Source organism: Cervus canadensis, chromosome 29 (assembly GCF_019320065.1).
Source record: "Cervus canadensis isolate Bull #8, Minnesota chromosome 29, ASM1932006v1, whole genome shotgun sequence".
NCBI lineage: Eukaryota > Metazoa > Chordata > Mammalia > Artiodactyla > Cervidae > Cervus > Cervus canadensis.
Window position 1 is genome coordinate 40,111,642 of NC_057414.1, and position 20,243 is coordinate 40,131,884.

The 20,243-nt window shown below is 54.3% G+C and overlaps 1 protein-coding gene across 2 annotated transcripts; it reads left to right on the top strand.

Moving 5' to 3' along the window:
• The first annotated feature begins 997 nt into the window (after positions 1–997).
• RPS6KA4 (ribosomal protein S6 kinase A4) lies at positions 998–15,089 on the top strand. Of its 2 annotated transcripts, none has more exons than XM_043452008.1 (17): positions 998–1,147; positions 1,252–1,323; positions 2,013–2,231; positions 2,309–2,424; positions 3,209–3,316; positions 3,535–3,615; positions 3,689–3,792; positions 3,886–4,036; positions 6,806–6,970; positions 9,977–10,105; positions 10,250–10,383; positions 10,479–10,572; positions 12,641–12,814; positions 12,895–13,089; positions 13,387–13,546; positions 13,731–13,894; positions 14,143–15,089. In XM_043452008.1, the coding sequence occupies exons 1-17, from the start codon at positions 1,093–1,095 to the stop codon at positions 14,335–14,337; spliced, it is 2,316 nt and encodes a 771-aa protein (XP_043307943.1). In that variant the 5' UTR covers positions 998–1,092; the 3' UTR covers positions 14,338–15,089. The 2 variants fall into 2 exon arrangements, with proteins under 2 accessions (XP_043307943.1, XP_043307944.1); XM_043452009.1 differs by having other exon boundaries at positions 1,015–1,147; positions 1,252–1,277.
• The last annotated feature ends 5,154 nt before the right edge of the window (positions 15,090–20,243 follow it).

Below are 20,243 nucleotides of genomic sequence, written 5' to 3' on the forward strand. Positions count from 1 at the left end.
TGGGGGGGAGGCCACCCCTATGTGGCTCTGACACCCCTTTTTGGGGTCCATTCTGTACCAGGCTTGGGGACGACAGGGGGCAGAACCACACCCTAACCGCTGGACCACCAGGGAGTTCCCAGAGGTGCTTTTAAAGGCCTGATCGCTCTAGAGAGATTCAGTCAGAAAACGGGCTGCCCATCCCTGCTGGAGTTCCGGCTGGGTGCCCTCTCAGTGGCCCCTGTAAGCACCCTCATGGGTAGGGGGAGCCCAGAGACAAGGCCCGGCCCTCAGGGTGCCTGCCCCTGCCCAGGCCTCCCCTGCAAAGGCAAGTCCGCAGGGAAGAGGGCTTCGCTGGCAGCCGAGGATACAGACAGGAAGCTGGGCTGGGCCACGTGGCTTCTGGGACCCTCCTAGCCCACCCAGCACCAAGAGCAAAGAGCCACACTGAGTGAGGCATGCGGGGCTGGGGCTGTGCAGGATGAGGTGGCCTGTGGCCTCACGCTGCTCATCTGTCAAGGGGACTGACAGATCCCCTCCCCTATTTGCTGCAGTCAAGAAGTGATCAAGAAGAACCAGGCAAGAGGGTTGTGATCTGTATGAAGTTCCTCACTTTCACTGGTGGCTAAGAATTGGACAGAGCTGCCTGGCTGCCTTGGCGAGGAAGTTGGCTCTAAAGCACTGGAGTGGGACTCCCACCCCCTCGGGGCACAGCCTGTGGTGGACTTACCGCCCTGGGGCCGATACCTGGCTGGGGAGTGTCCGCCCCACAGAGGCTCCGGCTTATCCATAGACCCCAGGCATGGCTCCCAAGGGGGACTCCCGGGTCCCCAGGAGGGTCGCCCGGGGTCCCAGAGTGCACACTCCTGGCGGCAGCCCCCTGCGCCCGCGGGAGACCAGACCGCCCCCCCGCGCGCCCACCCGCAGCCCGGGCGCTGTCACGTTCCAGCGCCTGACTCAGGCCGCGCGGGGCGGGGAGCCGGGAGGCGGCGCCGGCGCCCGCCTCGGCCCCGGAGGCGGCACCAGGAAGCTCCCGCCCCGGCCGGAGCCGCCATGTAACCGGCGCCGCCCGCCCCGGAGCCGAGCCGCGCGGGCCCCAGCGACCCGCCGGCCATGGGGGACGAGGACGAGGACGAGGGCTGTGCCGTGGAGCTGCAGATCACCGAAGGTGGGGCAGGGGGTGGCCCGGGGTGCCGGCCGGGTGATGGCTGGCCCGGCCGGCCGGGGAAGGTTCATGCACAGGCTGGGTTCATTTGCCCCCTGTGCCCACAGCCAACCTGACGGGGCACGAGGAGAAGGTAGGCGTGGAGAACTTCCAGCTGCTCAAGGTGCTGGGCACGGGAGGTGAGGACCCCTATCCACCGGCAAGTGCCCTCCCCCCTCAGGGTGCTCTGGGCCTGCCGCGCGGGCACACCCGCCTGGGTTGGGCCAGGCCACCAGCAATGCCCCCCACCCTCTCCCGGCATAGCCCGCCTTGCCTGCTTGGCCCTGCCCTGCCGGGGTTGGCATGCCCACTCCCAGGGCTGCTCCACATTGAGCAAGGTCCTCCCCGGGTGTGCCAACACTCTTGGGGGCTTGCAGCCCACCCCCGTGCGATTTCACAGCTCCCCCCACCTTGCGAGATATGAGAGCCACCTTCCTCCACTTTGCAAACTCCCCACCTCGGGGCTGACTGTCCTTCCTCTGCCTGCCCGCCCCTCTGCGTCCCCTCCCTGGCTTTGCATCCTCTAGACCTTCCCCAGGTCTGCAGACGCTCCGCCCCCACCCTGTGCTGCAGGCCTCCGGGGAGTTGCGTGCCCCCACCCCACCCAGCCTGGTTTGCACATCCCCTCCCTAGGTTTGCTGAGCACCCTCCCGGGGGTGTGCACGTCTTTGCCTTAGAAAGCGCTGCCAGCTTTGTGCACACCTGCCTCTCGCCCCGGCTCCTTCCCCCACCTTGCACACCCTCCTGGGTGGGGGCGTCACTACCCCCCCACCTTCGCACCCACCCTTCTGCTCATGGCCTACCTTCCGCCCACTCGCTGCCCCCACAGCCTACGGGAAGGTGTTCCTGGTGCGGAAGGCGGGCGGGCACGACGCGGGCAAGCTGTATGCCATGAAGGTGCTGCGCAAGGCAGCCTTGGTGCAGCGTGCCAAGACACAGGAGCACACACGCACCGAGCGCTCCGTGCTGGAGCTGGTGCGCCAGGCACCCTTCCTGGTCACGCTGCACTACGCCTTCCAGACTGATGCCAAGCTGCACCTCATCCTGGGTAAGGGCAGGCCCTGTGGGGGCAGGTGGGGCCACCCGTGGGGGCCGCTTCCCAATGTCCACTCCCACCCCCTCCAGACTATGTGAACGGCGGCGAGATGTTCACCCACCTCTACCAGCGCCAGTACTTCAAGGAGGCCGAGGTGCGCGTGTATGGGGGCGAGATCGTGCTGGCTCTGGAGCACCTGCATAAGGTGGGTGAGGACCCGGCCACCAGGCCATGGCCCTGGGGACTGGGGTCCTGGCCTCTGGAGGGGCCTGTGAACCTGGCCGCCTCGGGCTTCCTGGGAGGGGGTGGCTGTAGGGTGAGGTGGGGGGGGGGGACTGGATCCACTTCCCCTAGCCTCCTGGGAGGAAGGCCTGGGTGCTGCCTGCTGGGGTCTCCTCCGCTGGGGGCTTTCCTCTCACGGGGAACTCTCACAGGCTGCTTCCTGGGGCCACGTTCACAGAACTTCCTCAAATGGAGACCTTATGCCTTGGTTCCTAGAGCTGTCGTGATTCGGGGCTCCTCACACGGCTTTCCTCCCTGGGGCCTCTCTGTGGTGTTTCTCCACCCCTTCCATGCTTTTTGGAAATTGATTGACTGATGGCGGTGCTGGGTCTTCATTGCTGCACTCGGGGGCTGCTCTTGGTTGCGGGGCTCAGGGTTCTCGATGCGGTGGCTTCTCTTGCTGCGGACTCAGCAGTTGCTGCCCACAGGCTTAGTTGCTCCACGGCATGTGGCACCTTCCAGGACCAGGGCTGGAAGCCGTGTCCCCTGTATTGGCAGGCGGATTCTTAACCACTGGACCATCAGGGAAGCCCCTATGCTGCTGCATCTTAAATGGCTTCTCCTGTCCAATGGCCCAGGCTCATCCTGCCCCCCACCCCACTGGAGAGCCCCTGCCCCAGGGCTCTGGTGCAGAACAGGAGCTGTAGGAGCGGTGGGTGGGGGGGCGTCGGGGGAGGGACCCTCAGCGCCCTCTTCCCTCCTGCCAGCTGGGCATCATCTACCGAGATCTGAAGCTGGAGAATGTGCTTCTGGACTCCGAGGGCCATATTGTCCTCACCGACTTTGGGCTTAGCAAGGAGTTCCTGACAGAGGAGGTGAGTGAAGGGAGGTCTCAGCCTCCTGAACCCTCCACGCAGGCCTTCCCATCCTGGCTCCAGCTTCACGCCTGGCTCTGCATTTCTGGGGGTGGGGGTGCAGTAGCTCTGCCTTTGGGAAGTTCCCACTGCTCCAACTCTCACAAGTCCAGCGAGTCTTACTCTGGGCCATGGTGGGGGGCTGCTGGGTGCCCAAATGGGTCCTCTTGTCCTCCCAGAAAGAGCGGACCTTCTCCTTCTGCGGCACCATCGAGTACATGGCCCCTGAAATCATCCGCAGCAAGTCGGGCCACGGCAAGGTGGGTTGGCCCGGGGGTGGGGTGGGGTGAGGCGGGGGTGGCTGCAGGCCCTCACCCTGGCTCTGCCCAGCAGGCTGTAGACTGGTGGAGCCTTGGCATCCTGCTCTTCGAGCTGCTGACAGGGGCCTCACCCTTCACCCTGGAGGGCGAGAGGAACACGCAGGCAGAGGTGTCTCGGTGAGCAGAACTGGAAGCAGAGGGCGGCCGAGGAGCCTGGGCAGGGCTGGAGGGGGGGCTCGCTGCCCCTGACGCCCCCCCCAATCCTCCCAGACGGATCCTGAAGTGCTCCCCTCCCTTCCCCCCCCGGATCGGGCCAGTGGCACAGGACCTACTGCAGCGGCTACTCTGCAAGGACCCCAGGAAGCGACTGGGTGCAGGACCCCAGGGGGCACAGGAAGTTAAGGACCACCCCTTCTTCCAGGTGAGGCTCCTGGCTCACCCCCATAGCTCTCTACACACACCGGGGCTGGGCTACTGCTCTGGGCTGGGGGACACTGGAGGGGTGGTCTGAGACTGGACAGTTTCACTTGATTTAGAAAACTTTGCAAGTAAAAAAAGCAGGCTTGTCTTCTCATTCATCTCTATTAAAATTTGCCCTCATGGGAAAGAATTCTAGGTTCATTGCCTGGCAGGACTGGCAGGGACTGGAGAATGGACTTTTCATTGGACAATTCAGAGAAGCAAGGTGATCTGCCAGAGATCACACAGTACAAATGTAGAGCTGGGAACAGACCCCAGGTCTACTGTCGGCCCGTCTCATGACTGTTAGCATCCACTCAGGGTTTTGGTCTTTGTACCTGTATGGTGTGTGTGCCTATACTTCAGATGGATGTGTCTGAATCAGCCACGTGGGATTTGTCCTAAGCAACTTGCACTCGGGTTAGGGTGCAGTGCAAAGTGAATTCTGTCCTTGTGAGCCCTCGCTGGTTTGGGCACTGTGTGTGGCCAGAGTCATTGCATAGCATGTGTGCATGCTCAGTTGCTCAGTCATGTCCCACTCTTTGTGACCCCCTGGACTGGAGCCCACCAGGCTTCTCTGTCCATGGGAGTGGGCTGCCATTTCCTACTCCAGGGTATCTTCCCGACCCAAGGATTGAACCCACGTCTCCTGCATTAACAGGCAGATTCTTTACCACTGAGCCACCCGGGAAGCCCCCGTTGCCTAGCAGGACCCTGTAACAGTGACTGTGTCTTGGCCCCTTGCTTGCATAATTTCATGTAAGCCTCAGAACCAACCTGATTAGCCTTATCTTCACAGACAAGGAAACAGGTTCAGAAAAAGTGAAAGTGAAAGTTGCTCAGTCCTGTCTGACTCTTTGCGACTTCATGGACTATACAGTCCATGGTCAGAGAGGTTAGGTAATTTGCCCAAGATCACTGAGCGAAGTGACAGAGCTCAGGTCTAGGTGGCCTGAAGGCCCATGCTCTGAAATGTCATGTTCTGTTTACACGTGGGTATTACATTTGCCTTGTCTGATGTAGTAACAAAAGCATCCATTTTGGGCACTTACTGTGGGCCGGGCACCCAGTTACCCTTGCTATGAATACCACCTCCTTGGATCTTCCCAGCAAGTACTGCCTGGAAGGGCCCTCAGAGAAGCTTTCTCAAACAGGAGTCTTAAGTGTCCACGGTGAAGGTGTTCCATTATGGGCAGAGTGACTGAGCAGTGTCAGTTTCCTTAAGTGAATTCCTCAGCCCACCCTGAGTGCATCCTGGGCCCTGGGTGCTTGGGAGCAGGTGAACCAGCTGTCAGACTAGAGAGCGCCCTCCCCTCCCCAGGTCTTTGAGGCCTGATGCTATTTTCCCTTCTCTTGAGACAACCTCTTTGCTGATAGCAATGCTGAGGTCCCTGGTGCCAGAACTGGGTCCTTTAAGCCCAAGCCATGCCTCTAGGCTGCATGTGACAATATGTGCACTGAAGATGGTGATATCTGTGGAATAGAGTCTGGCTTCTAAGAACAGAGATTGGAATGAATGGTAGTCTAAAAAAGATAGAGATCTATCTGTCTGTCTGTCTGCCTGTTTATCTATCTACATAAAAGAAATCCAGAGGTCAGCAGTCTAGGGCTGCTATGGTGTCGTCAAGGAGCCAAGCTTGACTTTTTCTTTTTAAATGCTCCTTCATTTTTAGCACGTAGCCTCCATTCCCAGGGCTTTCCAGGTGGCGCTAGTGGTAAGGAGCCCATCTGTCAATGCAGGAGACATAAGAGATGCGGGTTCAATCCCTAGGTCAGGAAGATCCCCTGGAGGAGGGCATGGCAGTCCACTCCAGTATTTTTGCCTGGAGAAGCCCATGGATAGGGGAGCCTAGTGAGGTATAGTCCGTGGGGTCACAAGAGTTTGACATGCCTGAGCAACTAATACTACACTACAGCCTGCATTCCCACGGTTGCCTCCTGGTATCAAAATGACTGCTAGACCTCTTGCTCTGTAGGTGGGAAGCATGAGGACGAAGGAGGGAAGGGCAAAAAGGGTACTTAACAACTGGTCACCCTCCTCTTCAGGCTCTTTCTCTGGATCCCTCCCTCATAATTTTTGCTTACAAGTAATTGGTCACTGCTAACTGTAAGGAAGTTTGTAAAATACTATTTTTTAGTTTGTACATTGGTTCCTGAAATAAAATAGGGGCTATAGTCCCAAGAATGACAGAGAGAATGGGTGTTGGACAGGCAACAAGAACAAGCTATGCCATAACTAGTTTAAACATAAAAAGGAGTGTTTTAGCTACCATAAATGAAAAGTCAGGAAAAACGGTCTGATTTCAGGCAAGGATGGATCCAGGTACTGAGTCTATATTATTAGGAATTTCTTAGTTTGTCTCTTGCTTCTGCTTTTCTGCCTGGGCCTTTCATCACGAGACGCTGAGGGGACCACAGCAGTTCCAGACTCATATCCTCCCAGATTTAAGTCCAGTAGAAGAAAGAGATTTTTTTTTTTTTTTTGCATACCAGTTCTATTAAAAGTCCGAGAATTGGCTGAGTGTGGTGGAGGGGTGGTTCTCCAAGGGAAACAGGGATCCTGTTATCAGAGGAAGGGAAACAGAAGCTGGGAGACAGGAAGAACAGCTCTGCACACAAGTGCCAGGGAGACCTTTGCCTCACTGAGGAGCTGCCCCGTGAGGGTGGCCCGACTGGACAGTGTTTCCATTTCCTGCCCTTTGATCCCTTATCTTTCATTCCTTTTCTCCAGGGTCTGGACTGGGCTGCTCTGGCTGCTAGGAAGATTCCAGCCCCATTCCGACCCCAGATCCGCTCAGAGCTGGATGTGGGCAACTTTGCAGAGGAATTTACCCGACTGGAGCCTGTCTACTCACCCCCTGGCAGCCCCCCACCTGGGGACCCTCGCATCTTCCAGGTGAGTGAGAGCTCATGGGACCACAGATGCAGGGGAAGTGGGGTGCTGCTGCCAGCCTCAGCCCCGGCTGACCTGTGGACACTACATAGCCCTGTGTCCTGAGGGGGACTCGGCATCTCCCTTGCTCTCCATTCATGACGAACTTCAAATTGTCAGTCATCGAGACTGCCTTGGCAGGACACATCTTTGAATTTCCTGGTTTATCTTGAAATTTCATGTCGATTTCCCTTCTCCATCATCTCTCTTTATTGTTAGGTAAAACTATTGTTTTAAGGGGACACCTAGGAAGAGATGCTTTGTTTATCACATTCCTGGGGACACAGGCCCCCTCTACCCAGTTTTAGAAGCTTAGGCCTGTTGGACAAGTCCAAGCTTCTTTGCTTGGTATACAAGGCCTTGCATGATGTGGTCTTTTTTTTTAACATTTTCTTTTATATTGGAATATAGCCGAATAACAATGTTGTGATAGTTTCAGGTGGACAGCAAAGGGACTCAACCATACATATGCATGTATCCATTCTCCCCCAAACTCCCCTCCCATCCAGGCTGCCACCTAACATTGAGCAGAGTTCCCTGTGCTATACATAGGTCCTTGTTAGTTATCCATTTTAAATATAGAAGTATATACATGTCAATTTCAAACTCCCTTGTTGTTGCTCAGTTGTTAAATCGTGTCTGACTCTTTGCAACTCCATGGACTGCGGCACACCAGGCTTCCCTATCCTCCACTATCTCCTGGAGTTTGCTCAAGCTCATGTCCATTGAGTTGGTGATACCATTCATCCTCTGTTGCCCCCTTCTCCTCCTGCCTTCAATCTTTCTCAGCATCAGGATCTTTTCTAACAAGTCGGCTCCTCTTCGCATCAGGTGCCCAAAGTATTGGAGCTTCAGCTTCAGCATCAGTCCTTCCAATCAATTTTCTTTAGGATTGACTGGTTTGATCTCTCTGCTGTCCAGGGGACTCTCAAGAGTCTTCTCCAGCACCACAGTTTGAAAGTACCAATTCTTTGGTCCTCAGCCTTCCTTATGGTCCAATTCTCACATCCGTACATGACTACTGGAAAAACCATAGCTCTGACTATATGGACCTTTGTCAGCAAAGTGATGTCTCTGCTTTTAATACACTGTCTAGGTTTGTCATAGGTTTTCTTCCAAGGAGCAAGCGTCTGTTAATTTCATGGCTGCAGTCACCATCTGCAGTGATTTTGGAGTCCAAGAAAATGAAATCTGCCACTGTTTCCATATTTTCCCCATTTATTTTCCATGAAGTGATGGGACCAGATGCCATGATCTTAGTTTTCTGAATGTTGAGTTTTAAGCCAGTTTTTTTATTCTCCTCTTTTACCTTTATCAAGCAGCTCTTTAGTTCCTCTTTTCTTTCTGCCATTAGGGTGGTATCATCCTCATATCTGACGTTGTTGATATTTCACCATGCAATCTTGATTCCAGCTTTTGATTCATCCAGCCCGGCATTTTGCATGATGTGCTCTGCATATAAGTTAAATAAACAGGGTGACAATATACAGCCTTGACGTACTCCTTTCCCAATTTTGATCCAGCCTGTTGTTCTGTGTCTGGTTTTCCCTAACTATCCCTTTTTCCCACCTTCCCCCCCTGGTAATCAGAAGTTCGTTCACTAAGTCTGTAAGTCTGTTTCTGTTGTGTAAATCAGTTCATTTGTATATGATGTTGGTCTTTGCTCAGTACTCTCTGTTATTTCACCTGGTGCTCCAGCACCTTGGAACTTCTCAGAGGTTCCAGAAGATACTTCTGTACCTTTGCACATGCAGTTTCTCCCACCTGGAGTTCTTTCCCTACAGTGCCCACCTGGCAAAATTCAAGCCTTGCTGTCCAGCGCTGCCCTGTGAGAAGACTTCCCTGCTCCTCTGGCCCTAGGTTGCCCTTTTCTTGGGCACCAGCCCTCTGAAGACAAAACCTCCTTCTGAGCAGTTTGTCAGGTTGTATACTGACACTGACGGAGACCACCTCGCCTGGTCTGAAACTCTCAGAGGGCAGGGACTATGTGTTGTTTTTTTTTTTTATTTTTTTTTTAGGGACTATGTGTTTAATTTCTGTGTCCCTAGGTCCAGCTTGGGGTCATGGCTGGGTAGGACGCGGTCCATAAATAGTAAATAATAGGCCAGTATCAACTATGGATGGATCAGTCCCCTCTGTGAAGCTCTCACAAGTGACAGCTCTGTGCTTGAATATCCCTCGATGTATTGGGATCTATCTTTGATCTCACAGTCCTAATAAGCAAGTTTTCTTGCTAATCGATGGTTACTTTTTTTTTTTTTTGATGGTTACTTTCATTCATTCATTTAATGATTCAAAAATATGTAATGAGTGCCTTCAAAGTGTCAGGCACTGACTTGGGTACTGGGGACATATCAACAAACTTAATAGACAAAAATCCCACTGTGTGCATCCTAGTTAGGACTGCATACAGTGGCACTGTGTTTTTAGGAGAAAATAACACATCCTTAAAATTACCCTTGAGAATTCCTTGAATTGCCAGGACATGGATCCTTAGGAAAGGCAAAAACATTTCCTCAGTAGCCCCCCTTGCAGAGGAGGCCAAAGTTTGATTTGAAAGTAATAAAGACTCTTTGTCCTGAGTGGGTAGAGCTGAATTCTTCTAAGCTAAGCATGTGTAATACCAGGCCACAGTTCTTTCATTCATTCAGCCCATCATATTCTGGGCCATTACGTTGTGCCAGATGATGGCCTTGGCACTTGGGGGACCACTGTGACGAGAAAGGTGGAGTCCCAGACTGCTGAGGGGATAGACATGGTTCCAAGGGATCACAGACCAAGGTGGAGTAAAAATGTCCACAACAGCCTGTGTACACCGAGATGCAAAAGCAACACCCCCAACTCCCTACTGCAGGGTCTTTCCTCTGCCCCCTGCCCTCCTTCCGGCTGGGTCTGGGCCTTCAGGGGCTCCTTCTGCACCTCCAGCCCCCGGATGCCCATCCAGCCCTGACAACCCTCCTCCTCCACCAGGGATACTCCTTCGTGGCGCCATCCATCTTGTTTGACCGCAACAACGCGGTGATGACCGATGTGCTGGAAGCGTCTGGCGCTGGAGACCGGCCCGGCCCGGCGGCGTTGGCCAGGAGCGTCATGATGCAGGTGGATCGGGCCAGGGTGGGGAGAAGTGGGCGTGGGGACTCCAGACCTGTCTTCACCAGGCGCACACGGAGCCTCTCCGAGGTGGGGCGTGGCATAGCCGCAAGGCTCCGGCTACGACCTCTGACGCTTATCCTTCGCCCCCAGGATTCGCCCTTCTTCCAGCAGTACGAACTGGACCTGCGGGAACCCGCGTTGGGCCAGGGTAGTTTCTCCGTGTGCCGCCGCTGCCGCCAGCTACAGAGCGGCCAAGAGTTCGCGGTCAAGATCCTCAGTCGCAGGTGGGCGGGCCCGGGGCGGGCGGAGTCCGGCAGAGCGGACTCGGGGAGGGTGGGGCCGGAGGTGGCTCATCTGACCCCGCCTGCCCTGCCCCCAGGCTGGAGGAGAACACGCAGCGCGAAGTGGCTGCCCTGCGGCTGTGCCAGTCGCATCCCAACGTGGTGAAGCTGCACGAAGTGCATCACGACCAGGTGACGCCTTCCTGGGCTGCGACGGAGCGCAGGGGTGCTGGAGGCTGCCCGAGGAGGGCGGGGAGGCGGGCAGGAGGCGGGGCCTGAGCGCGCCGTGGGAGGGGCCTGAGGACGTGGAGGTGAGGGAGGCGGGATTATGGTAGCTCAGCAGGTAAAGAAGTCGCTTCAATTCAAGAGATTCCTGTTCGATTCCTGGGTCGGGAAGTTTCCTTGGAGAAAGGATAGGCTACTCCAGCGTTCTTGGGCTTCCCTGGTGGCTCAGACGGTAAAGAATCCGCCTGCAATGTGGGAGAGCTGGGTTTGATTCCTGGGTTGGGAAGATCCCCTGGAAGAGGGCATCCCACTCCAATATTCCTGCCTGGAGAATCCCCATGGACAGAGGAGCCTGGCAGGCTACAGGCTACATATGTATAAAGAGTCAGACACCACTGAGGGACTAAGCACCTAGGAGGGCCTGAGGACTCGAAGGCGGATATGGGAATGGACAAGGGAACAGGGCAGGGGGACAATTTTTGCATGTGGGTTTTAAGGTGGCCACAACAGTTTGTTGTGTGGATCACAACAAATTGGAAAATTCTTAAAGAGTTGGGAGTAGCAAAGCACCTTACCTGCCTCCTGAGAAATCTGTATGCAGGTCAAGAAACAACAGTTAAAATCAGACATGGAACAACGGACTGGTTCCAAATTGTGAAAGGAGTACATCAAAGCTATATATTGTCACCGTGTTTATTTAACTTATATGCAGAGTACATCATGCAAAATGTGGGCTGGATGAAGCACAAGCTGGAATCAAGATTGCCGGGAGAAATATCAATAATAACCTCAGATATGCAGATGACACCACCTTTATGGTAGAAAGCAAAGAACTGAGGAGCCTCTTGATGAAAGTGAGAGAGGAGAGTGAAAAAAGCAGGCTTAAAACTCAACATTCAAAAAACAAAAAACTCAACATTCAAAAAATGAAGATCATGGCATCAGGTCCCATCACTTCATGGCACATAGATGGGGGAACAATGGATACAGTGACAGACTTTATTTTCTTGGGCTCCAAAATCACTGCAGATGGTGTCTGCAGCCATGAAATTAACAGATGCTTGCTCCTTGGAAGAAAAGCTATGACAAACCTAGACAGCATATTAAAAAGCAGACATTACTTTGCCGACAAAGGTCCATCTAGTCAAAGCTATGGTTTTTCCAGTAGTCATGTATGGATGTGAGAGAAAGCTGAGTGCTGAAGAGTTGATGCTTTTGAACTGTGGTGTTGGAGAAGACTCTTGAGAGCCCCTTGGACTGCAAGGAGATCAAACCAGTCCATCCTAAAGGAAATCAATCCTGAATATTCATTGTAAAGACCGATGCTGAAGCTGAAGTTCTAATCCTTTGGCTACCTGATTCGAAGAACTGACTCATTGGAAAAAACCCTGATGCTGGTAAAGATTGAAGGCAAGGGGAGAAGGGGACGACAGAGGATGAGATGGTTGGATGGCATCCCTGACTTGATGGACATGAGTTTGAGCAGACTGCAGGAGTTGGTGATGGACAGGGAAGCCTGGAGTGCTGGAGTTCATGGGGTTGCAAAGAGTCGGACACGACTGAGCGACTGAACTGAACTTTAAGGTGGCCAAAGGGACTGCTGCTGCTGCTAAGTAGCTTCAGTCGTGTCCAACTCTTCGCGATCCTGTGGACCGAAGCCCGCCACCTCCTCTGTCCGTAGGATTCTCCAGGCCCAAGAATACTGGAGTGGATTGCCATGCCCTCCTCCAGGGGATCTTCCCCATCCAGGGATCCAACTCGAATCTGTTACCTCCCTTGCATTGGCAGGCGGGTTCTTTACCACTAGCGCCACCTGGGAAGGAAAACAGTACGGGGTAGAGCCACAAGCGAGTCCTAAGGTGGTTCTTGCGGGGTGGGGGGCGGGCTGGTGGGAGGGTGGTAGTCTTGAGATCGTTGTTGAACCTGGAAGGCCCCTGAAACTGGGGGCGGGGCTCGATGGTGACCTCGGGGCGGGATCTGGCGGGCGGGTGGGGTCTCGGTAGGCGGTGACCCCGGCCCGTTGCCCTGCCCGCAGCTGCACACGTACCTGGTCCTGGAGCTGCTGCAGGGCGGGGAGCTGCTGGAGCACATCCGCAAGAAGCGGCACTTCAGCGAGTCCGAGGCGAGCCAGATCCTGCGCAGCCTCGTGTCGGCCGTGAGCTTCATGCACGAGGAGGCGGGCGTAGTGCACCGCGACCTGAAGCCCGAGGTGAGCGCGGGGCCTCAGCGCACCGGGAGGGCCTCGGGGCGGAGGGCCTGGTTCTGACGGCCGCCTCGCCACCCTCGTAGAACATCCTGTACGCCGATGACACGCCCGGGGCCCCGGTGAAGATCATCGACTTCGGGTTCGCGCGCCTGCGCCCGCAAAGCCCCGCAGGGCCCATGCAGACGCCTTGCTTCACGCTGCAGTACGCGGCCCCCGAACTGCTGGCCCAGCAGGGCTACGACGAGTCCTGCGACCTCTGGAGCCTCGGCGTCATTCTGGTATGCGATGTCAGGGTCCTCCGAGCCTGGGGACAGCAGTCCTCTTGGTGGGGGTGGCAGGATTTGGTCTGAGGCTGGGATCAGAAGATGCCCTGATACATAGGCGGGGTCGCTCTGGTGCTGGGGTCTAGTCATCCTACTTTGATGGGTAGAGTTCATCACCCACGGGCCTCAGTTGTTAGCCTCTTGGAGAGAGTGCATGGTCCTGTGGTGGGCTGAATCAGTCTCCTGGCCTCCATTGGCCTCCTAGTCTGGGCTGGTCTCACTTTTCACTTGTCCCCCCGCCCCCACCCCTAGTACATGATGCTGTCGGGCCAGGTCCCCTTCCAGGGGGCCTCAGGCCAAGGCGGGCAGAGTCAGGCGGCGGAGATCATGTGCAAGATCCGCGAGGGGCGCTTCTCTCTTGACGGGGAGGCCTGGGAAGGCGTGTCTGAGGAAGCCAAGGAGCTGGTCCGAGGTGTGGAGCTGGAGGTTACAGGTTATGGTTGGGGAGGGGGAGGCCATGGGGTCGTGATGGGGCAAGGAGTGCCACCGGGTCAGGTGTCCCGGTGGGGGGCTTGTCGGGGAGGAGAGTGGGGCTGCCCTCTCTGGGGTGCAGCCTCTACACGCGGCCCGCTAACGCTGCCCCGCCCCGCCTCCAGGGCTCCTGACTGTGGATCCCGCCAAGCGGCTGAAGCTCGAGGGGCTGCGGGGCAGCTCATGGCTGCAGGACGGCAGCGCGCGCTCCTCGCCTCCGCTGCGGACGCCGGACGTGCTGGAGTCCTCGGGGTCCGCTGTGCGCTCCGGGCTCAACGCCACCTTCATGGTGAGGGGCGGGGCCTGATCCTGGGGGCGGGGCCTCCGGAAGGCGACTCCGCGGAGTCCTGCCAGATTGAGGTCCGCGGAGTCCAGACCCGTGACCTGCGGAGGCCTTGAGCTTCTGAGAGGCTGTGGAGGCCAAAGACCTGTTGGACCTGACCTAGTGGGATGGGAAGGAGGGCCTGGGACGGGGCCAAAGCCGGGATCTGGAAGTCGAGGCCAGGCCGGTGGGACTCACCCTTTCCTTTCCGCCAGGCGTTCAACAGGGGCAAACGCGAGGGTTTCTTCCTGAAGAGCGTGGAAAACGCGCCGCTGGCCAAGCGGCGGAAACAGAAGCTACGGAGCGCCGCCACGTCCCGCCGCGTCTCCCCCGCGCCCGCCGCCCCGGGCCGGGCCCCGGCTGCCAAGGGAGGCCCCCGACGAGCCAATGGCCCCCTACCCCCCTCCTAGCCCCTGCCCTTGTGATCCCCGCCTCCCCCGTCGTGTCTGTGATCTAGGAGGCCGGCTCACTGCCTCCTGCATCGGCGCCGCCCCCCTCCCCAGGATTGTTACCCTTCTCCCCCCCATTCCCCCTCCCTACCCCCAGACAGAGCAGAAGTATTTTTATAAGCAGAGAATTCTTTTTTAAAAAATGTCTTACCAGATTACAGTTAGAGATGCAGGGAAGGAGGGGGCCTGCTGGGGAGTGGGGTGTGGGGCCCTCTGCCAAGATACTGCGTCATCTGGTGGAAGGCCCTTCTACCCCAAGGGGCTGCTCCGGTTGGGAAGGGCTCCTGCATTTCTAAGCACTGAGTTGCCACAGGGAGAAACTGGGACCTCTCCCCTGCCCTCCCCTGAGGACCTGCTCTTGGGAGGGGGCACCTCTCAAGCTGTCACTTTATGGACTGTCTGTGCAATTACGTCCACCAAAGACCTGTGTTGGGGGGGGGGCGCTCAGCGAGAGGCCCTGGGGGACCCCCTGAAGTATTTCTGCCTCACTTTATGTCACCTGCTTCCCCCTATTGGGGCTAAGTTAGGAGGTAGGCGACCCTCCCTAAAAGGGGCGGCCCCCTTCTCATCCGTCCCCTCCCCTTTGGCACAGCTGCCCCTAGCTGGGGGGTGGGGCCTTGGGGGTCTGGGCTGGGCTTCCACAGTCACTGCCTCCGCCCATACAGGCTGTGCCTTTGACTTTAAAATAAAAGTCTACTCAGTGCTGTGTGGCACCTGTGTTTGTATGTGTGGGGGGTGTGGAGGCAGAGGTCTGGGGACTCAATTCCAGGCGTTGGGCCCTTGGGCCTCAAAGAGGAGGGACAGGGCAGACCCTTCTGGATAAGATGATACCCTTTGTCCTTGGTGTTTTTTAAATTTATTTTTAATTGGAGGATAATTGCTTTACAATTTGTGCTGGTTTCTCTGTACAACAATGTGAACCAGCCATATGTATACATATATCCCCTCCCTCTGGAGCCTCTCTCCTACCCTTTCCATCCCACCCCACTAGGTCATCCCAGACCACTGAGCTGAGCTCCTTGTGTTATAGAGCAGCTTTCCACTAGCTGTTTTACACGTGGTGATGTATAGATGTCGATGCTACTTTCTCAATTTTTCCCACCCTCTCCCTCCCCCACTGTGTCCACAAACCTGTTCTTTACATCTGCATCTCTATTCCTGCCCTGCAAATAGGTTCATCAGTACCGATTTTCTAGACTCCATATATATGCATTACTATATGATATTTTTCTGACTTCACTCTATGACAGACCCTAGGTCCATTCACCTCTCTACAACTGACTCAGTTTTGTTCCTTTTTATGACTGAGTACTATTCCACTGTATACATGTACCACAACTTCTTTGTACATTCATCTGTTGATGCACTTCTGGGTTGCTTCCATATCCTGACTAGTGCTACAGTGGGCACTGGCGTACATGTGACTTTTTGAGTTATGGTTCTCTCAGGGCATATGCCCAGAGTGGGATTGCTGGGTCACATGGTAGTTTTATTCCTAATTTTTTTTTTTAAGGAATCTCCATACTGTTCTCCATAGTGGTTTTCCCACCAACAGTGCAAGAGGTTTCCCTTTTCTCCACATCCTCTCCAGCATTTATTTTTTGCAGATTTTTTTATGATGGCCATTCTAACTGATGTGAAGTGATTGATAGCTTATTATAGTTTTGACTTGCAGTTCTCCCTTGGACAGCAAGGAGATCAAACCAGTCAGTCCTAAAGGAAATCAACCCTGAATATTCATTGGAACAACTGATGCTGAAGCTAAAGCTCCAATACTTTGGCCGCCTGATATGAAGAGCCGACTCACTGGAAAAGATTCCGATGTTGGGAAAGATTGAGGGCAAGAGGAGAAGAGGGGGGACAGAGGATGAGATGTTTGGATGGTATCACTGACTCAATGGACATGAGTTTGAGCAAACTCCAAGAGAAAGTGGAGGACAGGGAAGTCTGGCGTGCTGCAGTCCGTGGAGTTGCAATGGGTTGGACATGACTTAGAGACTGAACAACAATAATAAGCAATGTTGAGGATCTTTTCATGTGTTTGTTGCCATCTGTATGTCTGTTCTTGGCTTTTGACATGAGGGTCAAACAGTCATTTTAGGTGTTTATCTGACAGCTCTGCTGTGTATCATTTAGGATTCTCCTGGTTTTAAGTAGAGGAAAACCCAACCTAAACTTGCTTCAGCAGAACAGGAGTTTTAGGCTTTTTGAACTACACAATCCAGGGGTTGCTTCAGGCAAGGCCTGAAAGTGAAAAAGTGAAAGTGAACGTGTTAGTTGCTTGGTCCTCTCTGACTCTGAACCTCACACACTGTAACCTGCCAGCCTCCTCTGTCCATGGGATTCTCAGGCAAGAACACTGGAGTGGGTTGCTGTGCCTTCCTCCAGGGGATCTTCCCCACCCAGGGATTGAACTGATCAGGATGCAAACATATGATCAAGACTCAGCTTCCCAGTCTCAGCTTTTTATTGTGTGTGTGTGTGTTTTGGTGTTGCTACAGACTGGATGGCTTCCCCTTTGGCCCCAAGATGGGGGGCAGGTGCTCCAAGTTGCTACAAACTGAAATCTAGTAATAAAGAGAATCTTTATTCCCAGCAGGAATCCTGAGGTGTACTCTGATTGGATCCATGTACTCTGGGAGGTCAGAGGCCTACTCTGAACCAATCACTGTGGCCTGGGCTGCAGTACTGGTTGGCTTAGATCTGGGTCATGGATTCCCCTCTGCAAGCTCATGGGGAGGACCATCCTTTGGTGATCCTTAGAGAGAGGTCAGTCGGACAGGGCTTGGTGCCTGTCAGGGAGGGAGAGGAGCAGAAAAGCAGCTCATACCCCTGGCCCTGGCAGTGAACAGTGTGGTCCTCTCAGGGGGCCCGAGACTGCCCCTGTGTGATCCCTGCTGGGAGGTTGTGGCTGTGGGCAGTTTGGCCCGAGCACCTCTGTGCCCCCCAATGCAGGGCTCCTTGTCCACAAGGTGCAGTTGTCCTGAGAGCCCCCACCGCCCGCCCCGCTTGGGCTGCTTCAGGCCTTCGCTCCCCATAGTCACCCTGCAGGGTCATCTCAGGGTGGACCTTATCCCTCCTGTTCTGAAGTTTGCCCCTTAGAGAAGGAAGTAACTGGAGGCATGGGGATGGGAGCTGGGTAAAGCTGAGTGAGCTTGATGGGCAGGTGGGACCCCACGGGTGTAATCAAGGGCCATTGGGGTGTGAGGACACCCAACTGTACCCCATCCTATGGGTCTGAAGGAGGAGGGAGGGGCCCAGGAGAAGGGCTTGGGGAGGGGAGGGGAAGGCATTCCTAATTCTGACTCTTGTTTTATGGGCTGTGTGACTTGAGTAAGCCACCTAACACCCCCCAAGTTTCCCCATTTGTGACTGTTAGGATGAACCAGAGCAGTGGTCCCCAACCTTTTTGGCAGGAAAGGGGACCGATTTCGTGAAAGACAATTTTTCCATGGACCAAGTAGGGGAAGGTTTCAATTTTGCCTGCTGCTCACCTCCTGCTGTGTGGCCCTGTTCCTAATCAGGCCATGGACCGGTACTGGTCCCTGGCCCAGAGGTTGAGGACCCCTGAACTAGAGAATGTGTGCAAGTGGGGTCATTTGATCATCAGCATTTACTGAGACTGACTGAGGTCTTCCAATGCTCAGGGACCACACTGAACACTCTGCATGGGTGATCTCCTTGTCTCCACACAGCTCGCTGATGAAGAAAGCACCGTTTCCATTCAAGAGGTGAGAAAAGTGGACCTCAGTGAAGGTCAACAGCTTCCTCAAGGTCACTGACCTAGTTGTGCCTTCCATCCCAGTGGTCCAATTCCAGACTCCCCTCAACCATAGGAGTTCTGCAGTGAGGATGGGCTTTAATTTTACCCCAAGGATGGATGTTTGGATTGTTTAAAGCTTTGTTTCTCTCATAAATGGTGTGGAGACAAGTTTGTACATAAATCTGTGCATTAAAAAAAATAGCTTTATTGAGGGAATTTCCTGGTGGTCCAGGGGTTAGGACTTGGTGCTTACACTACTGGGGTCTGGATTCAATCTGCGGTCAGGGAACTATTAATAAGATCCTGCAAGCTATAAGGTTTGACAAAAAAAAACTTGATTGAGATATAATTTTTAATTGAGAGAGAATTCATATATCATATTATTCACCCATTTGAGAGCACATTTCAGTTATTTATTTTTTTTTTTTTTGACACTGGCTCATGGCTTGTGGGATCTTAGTCCCTTGACCAGGGATTGAACCCAGGCCCTGGCAGTGAAAGTGCCAAGTCCTAATCACTGGACTGCCAAGGTATTCCCCAGTGATTTTTAGAATAATCAGAGTTGTATATCTATCATTGCAACCTAGTTTTAGGACACTTCTTTCACCTTCAAAATAAACTCTGTACCCACTGGCAGTCATTCTCCCTTTTCCCTCCATCTTCCAGCCCTAGGCAGACATCCATCTAAACTTGTTTTGTAGATTTGCCTACATACTTTGATATATGCTTTGAAATATACTTTCAAATAGCCATTCACAAATGTACTGGCATACAGGCTCAGAAGCAGGGTATGAAAATGTCCCATTATAATCTCATGAGCCTGGAGTGTTATCACTCAGTGATAAAACCGTTGCTGCTTTGATGCATAAAAAAATAGTCGGTTACCTTCAGTTTCCTTACCCTTCATTTATTTCACACAACTCACAGCCACCCTAAGAAAGAGGTCTTTCTAGTCTCATTTCTTGGGACTCAGGATGGGAGTAAGCCCAAGGAGGGAGCCTGTTGGATGGAAAGTGCTGGGGCTCAGAGGCATGAACAGCTTTGGTTTGAGTTCTGCCTCCGCCCCATGTAGTCAGGGAGTCAGCAGGGCAGACAGGAGACTCGGGCTGTTGTCAGGACAGGGTGTGAGCCAGCAGAGTGGGCGGGGAGAGGGCGGCCCAGGCAGAGAGGTGGGGAGCCCAAAGGCAAGTGATCAAGGCCTGCGGTCTGGCAGCCTGCTTCTGCACCTTGACTTTGGCCTTGACTTTGGCTTCTGACCAGGTCAGCCTTATGTGGAGGTTGTCTCTTTCTAGACAGCTAGAAGGGCTCGCCTTTCTACACTGGACCTCTAATCCCATTCTTTTCCTATATTTACAGGGAAGCCCAGTGTGCTGCAGTTCATGGGGTCACAAAGAGTCGGACATGACTTTAGCGACTGAACAATTTATTTGGCTGCTCCAGGTCTTGATTGCGGCACTTGGCTCTTCTGTCGTGGGTATGGGCTTCTCTCTAGTTGTGGTACATGGGCTTAGCTGCCCCAGACTTAGTTGTCTCATGACATGTGGTATCTGAGTTACCTGACCAGGGATTGAACCCTCATCCCCTGCACTGGAAGGAGGATTCTTAACGACTGGACCACCTGGGAAGTCCCCTAGTTTCACGTTTCACTCTTATATGGCCTCAGAGGGCAAGCTTGAGCTCCCAGTTCTGTTAAAATCCAGATGCCTCTGAGAAGGCCTGGGAGCCCATAAGCGTTCACCTCCTTCCAAGTTACTGTTAATCAACAGCTGGTAGAACTGAAGTTGGGATGCTGGCTTTTAGTCTGTGCCCCACACGCACCATTTGACCCCTCCTTACGTTCCTTGCATGTCTCAATAAGAATATTCCACAATAATGTATTAGGGGACTTCCCTGGTGGTCCAGGGGTTAAGAATCTGCCTACCAGGGCTTCCCAGATGGCTAGTGTTAAAGAATCTGCCTGCCAATGCAAGGGACACGGGTTCAGTCCCCGGTTCGGGAAGATTCCACATGCCGCAGGGCTACTAAGCCCATATACTACAACTACTGAAGCCTGCACTCCCGAGCCTCTGCTCTGCAACAAGAGAAACTGCCACAATGAGAAGCC

What these genes read in the sequence shown, in the direction of transcription:
- RPS6KA4 (XM_043452008.1), top strand. Translation starts at nt 1,093, where the DNA reads ATGGGGGACGAGGACGAGGACGAGGGCTGTGCCGTGGAGCTGCAGATC. An exon ending in CAAGGTGCTGGGCACGGGAG is followed by an intron (nt 1,324 to 2,012) that starts GTGAGGACCCCT and finishes CTGCCCCCACAG; the next exon opens with CCTACGGGAAGGTGTTCCTG. An exon ending in GTCAAGATCCTCAGTCGCAG is followed by an intron (nt 10,384 to 10,478) that starts GTGGGCGGGCCC and finishes CCCTGCCCCCAG; the next exon opens with GCTGGAGGAGAACACGCAGC.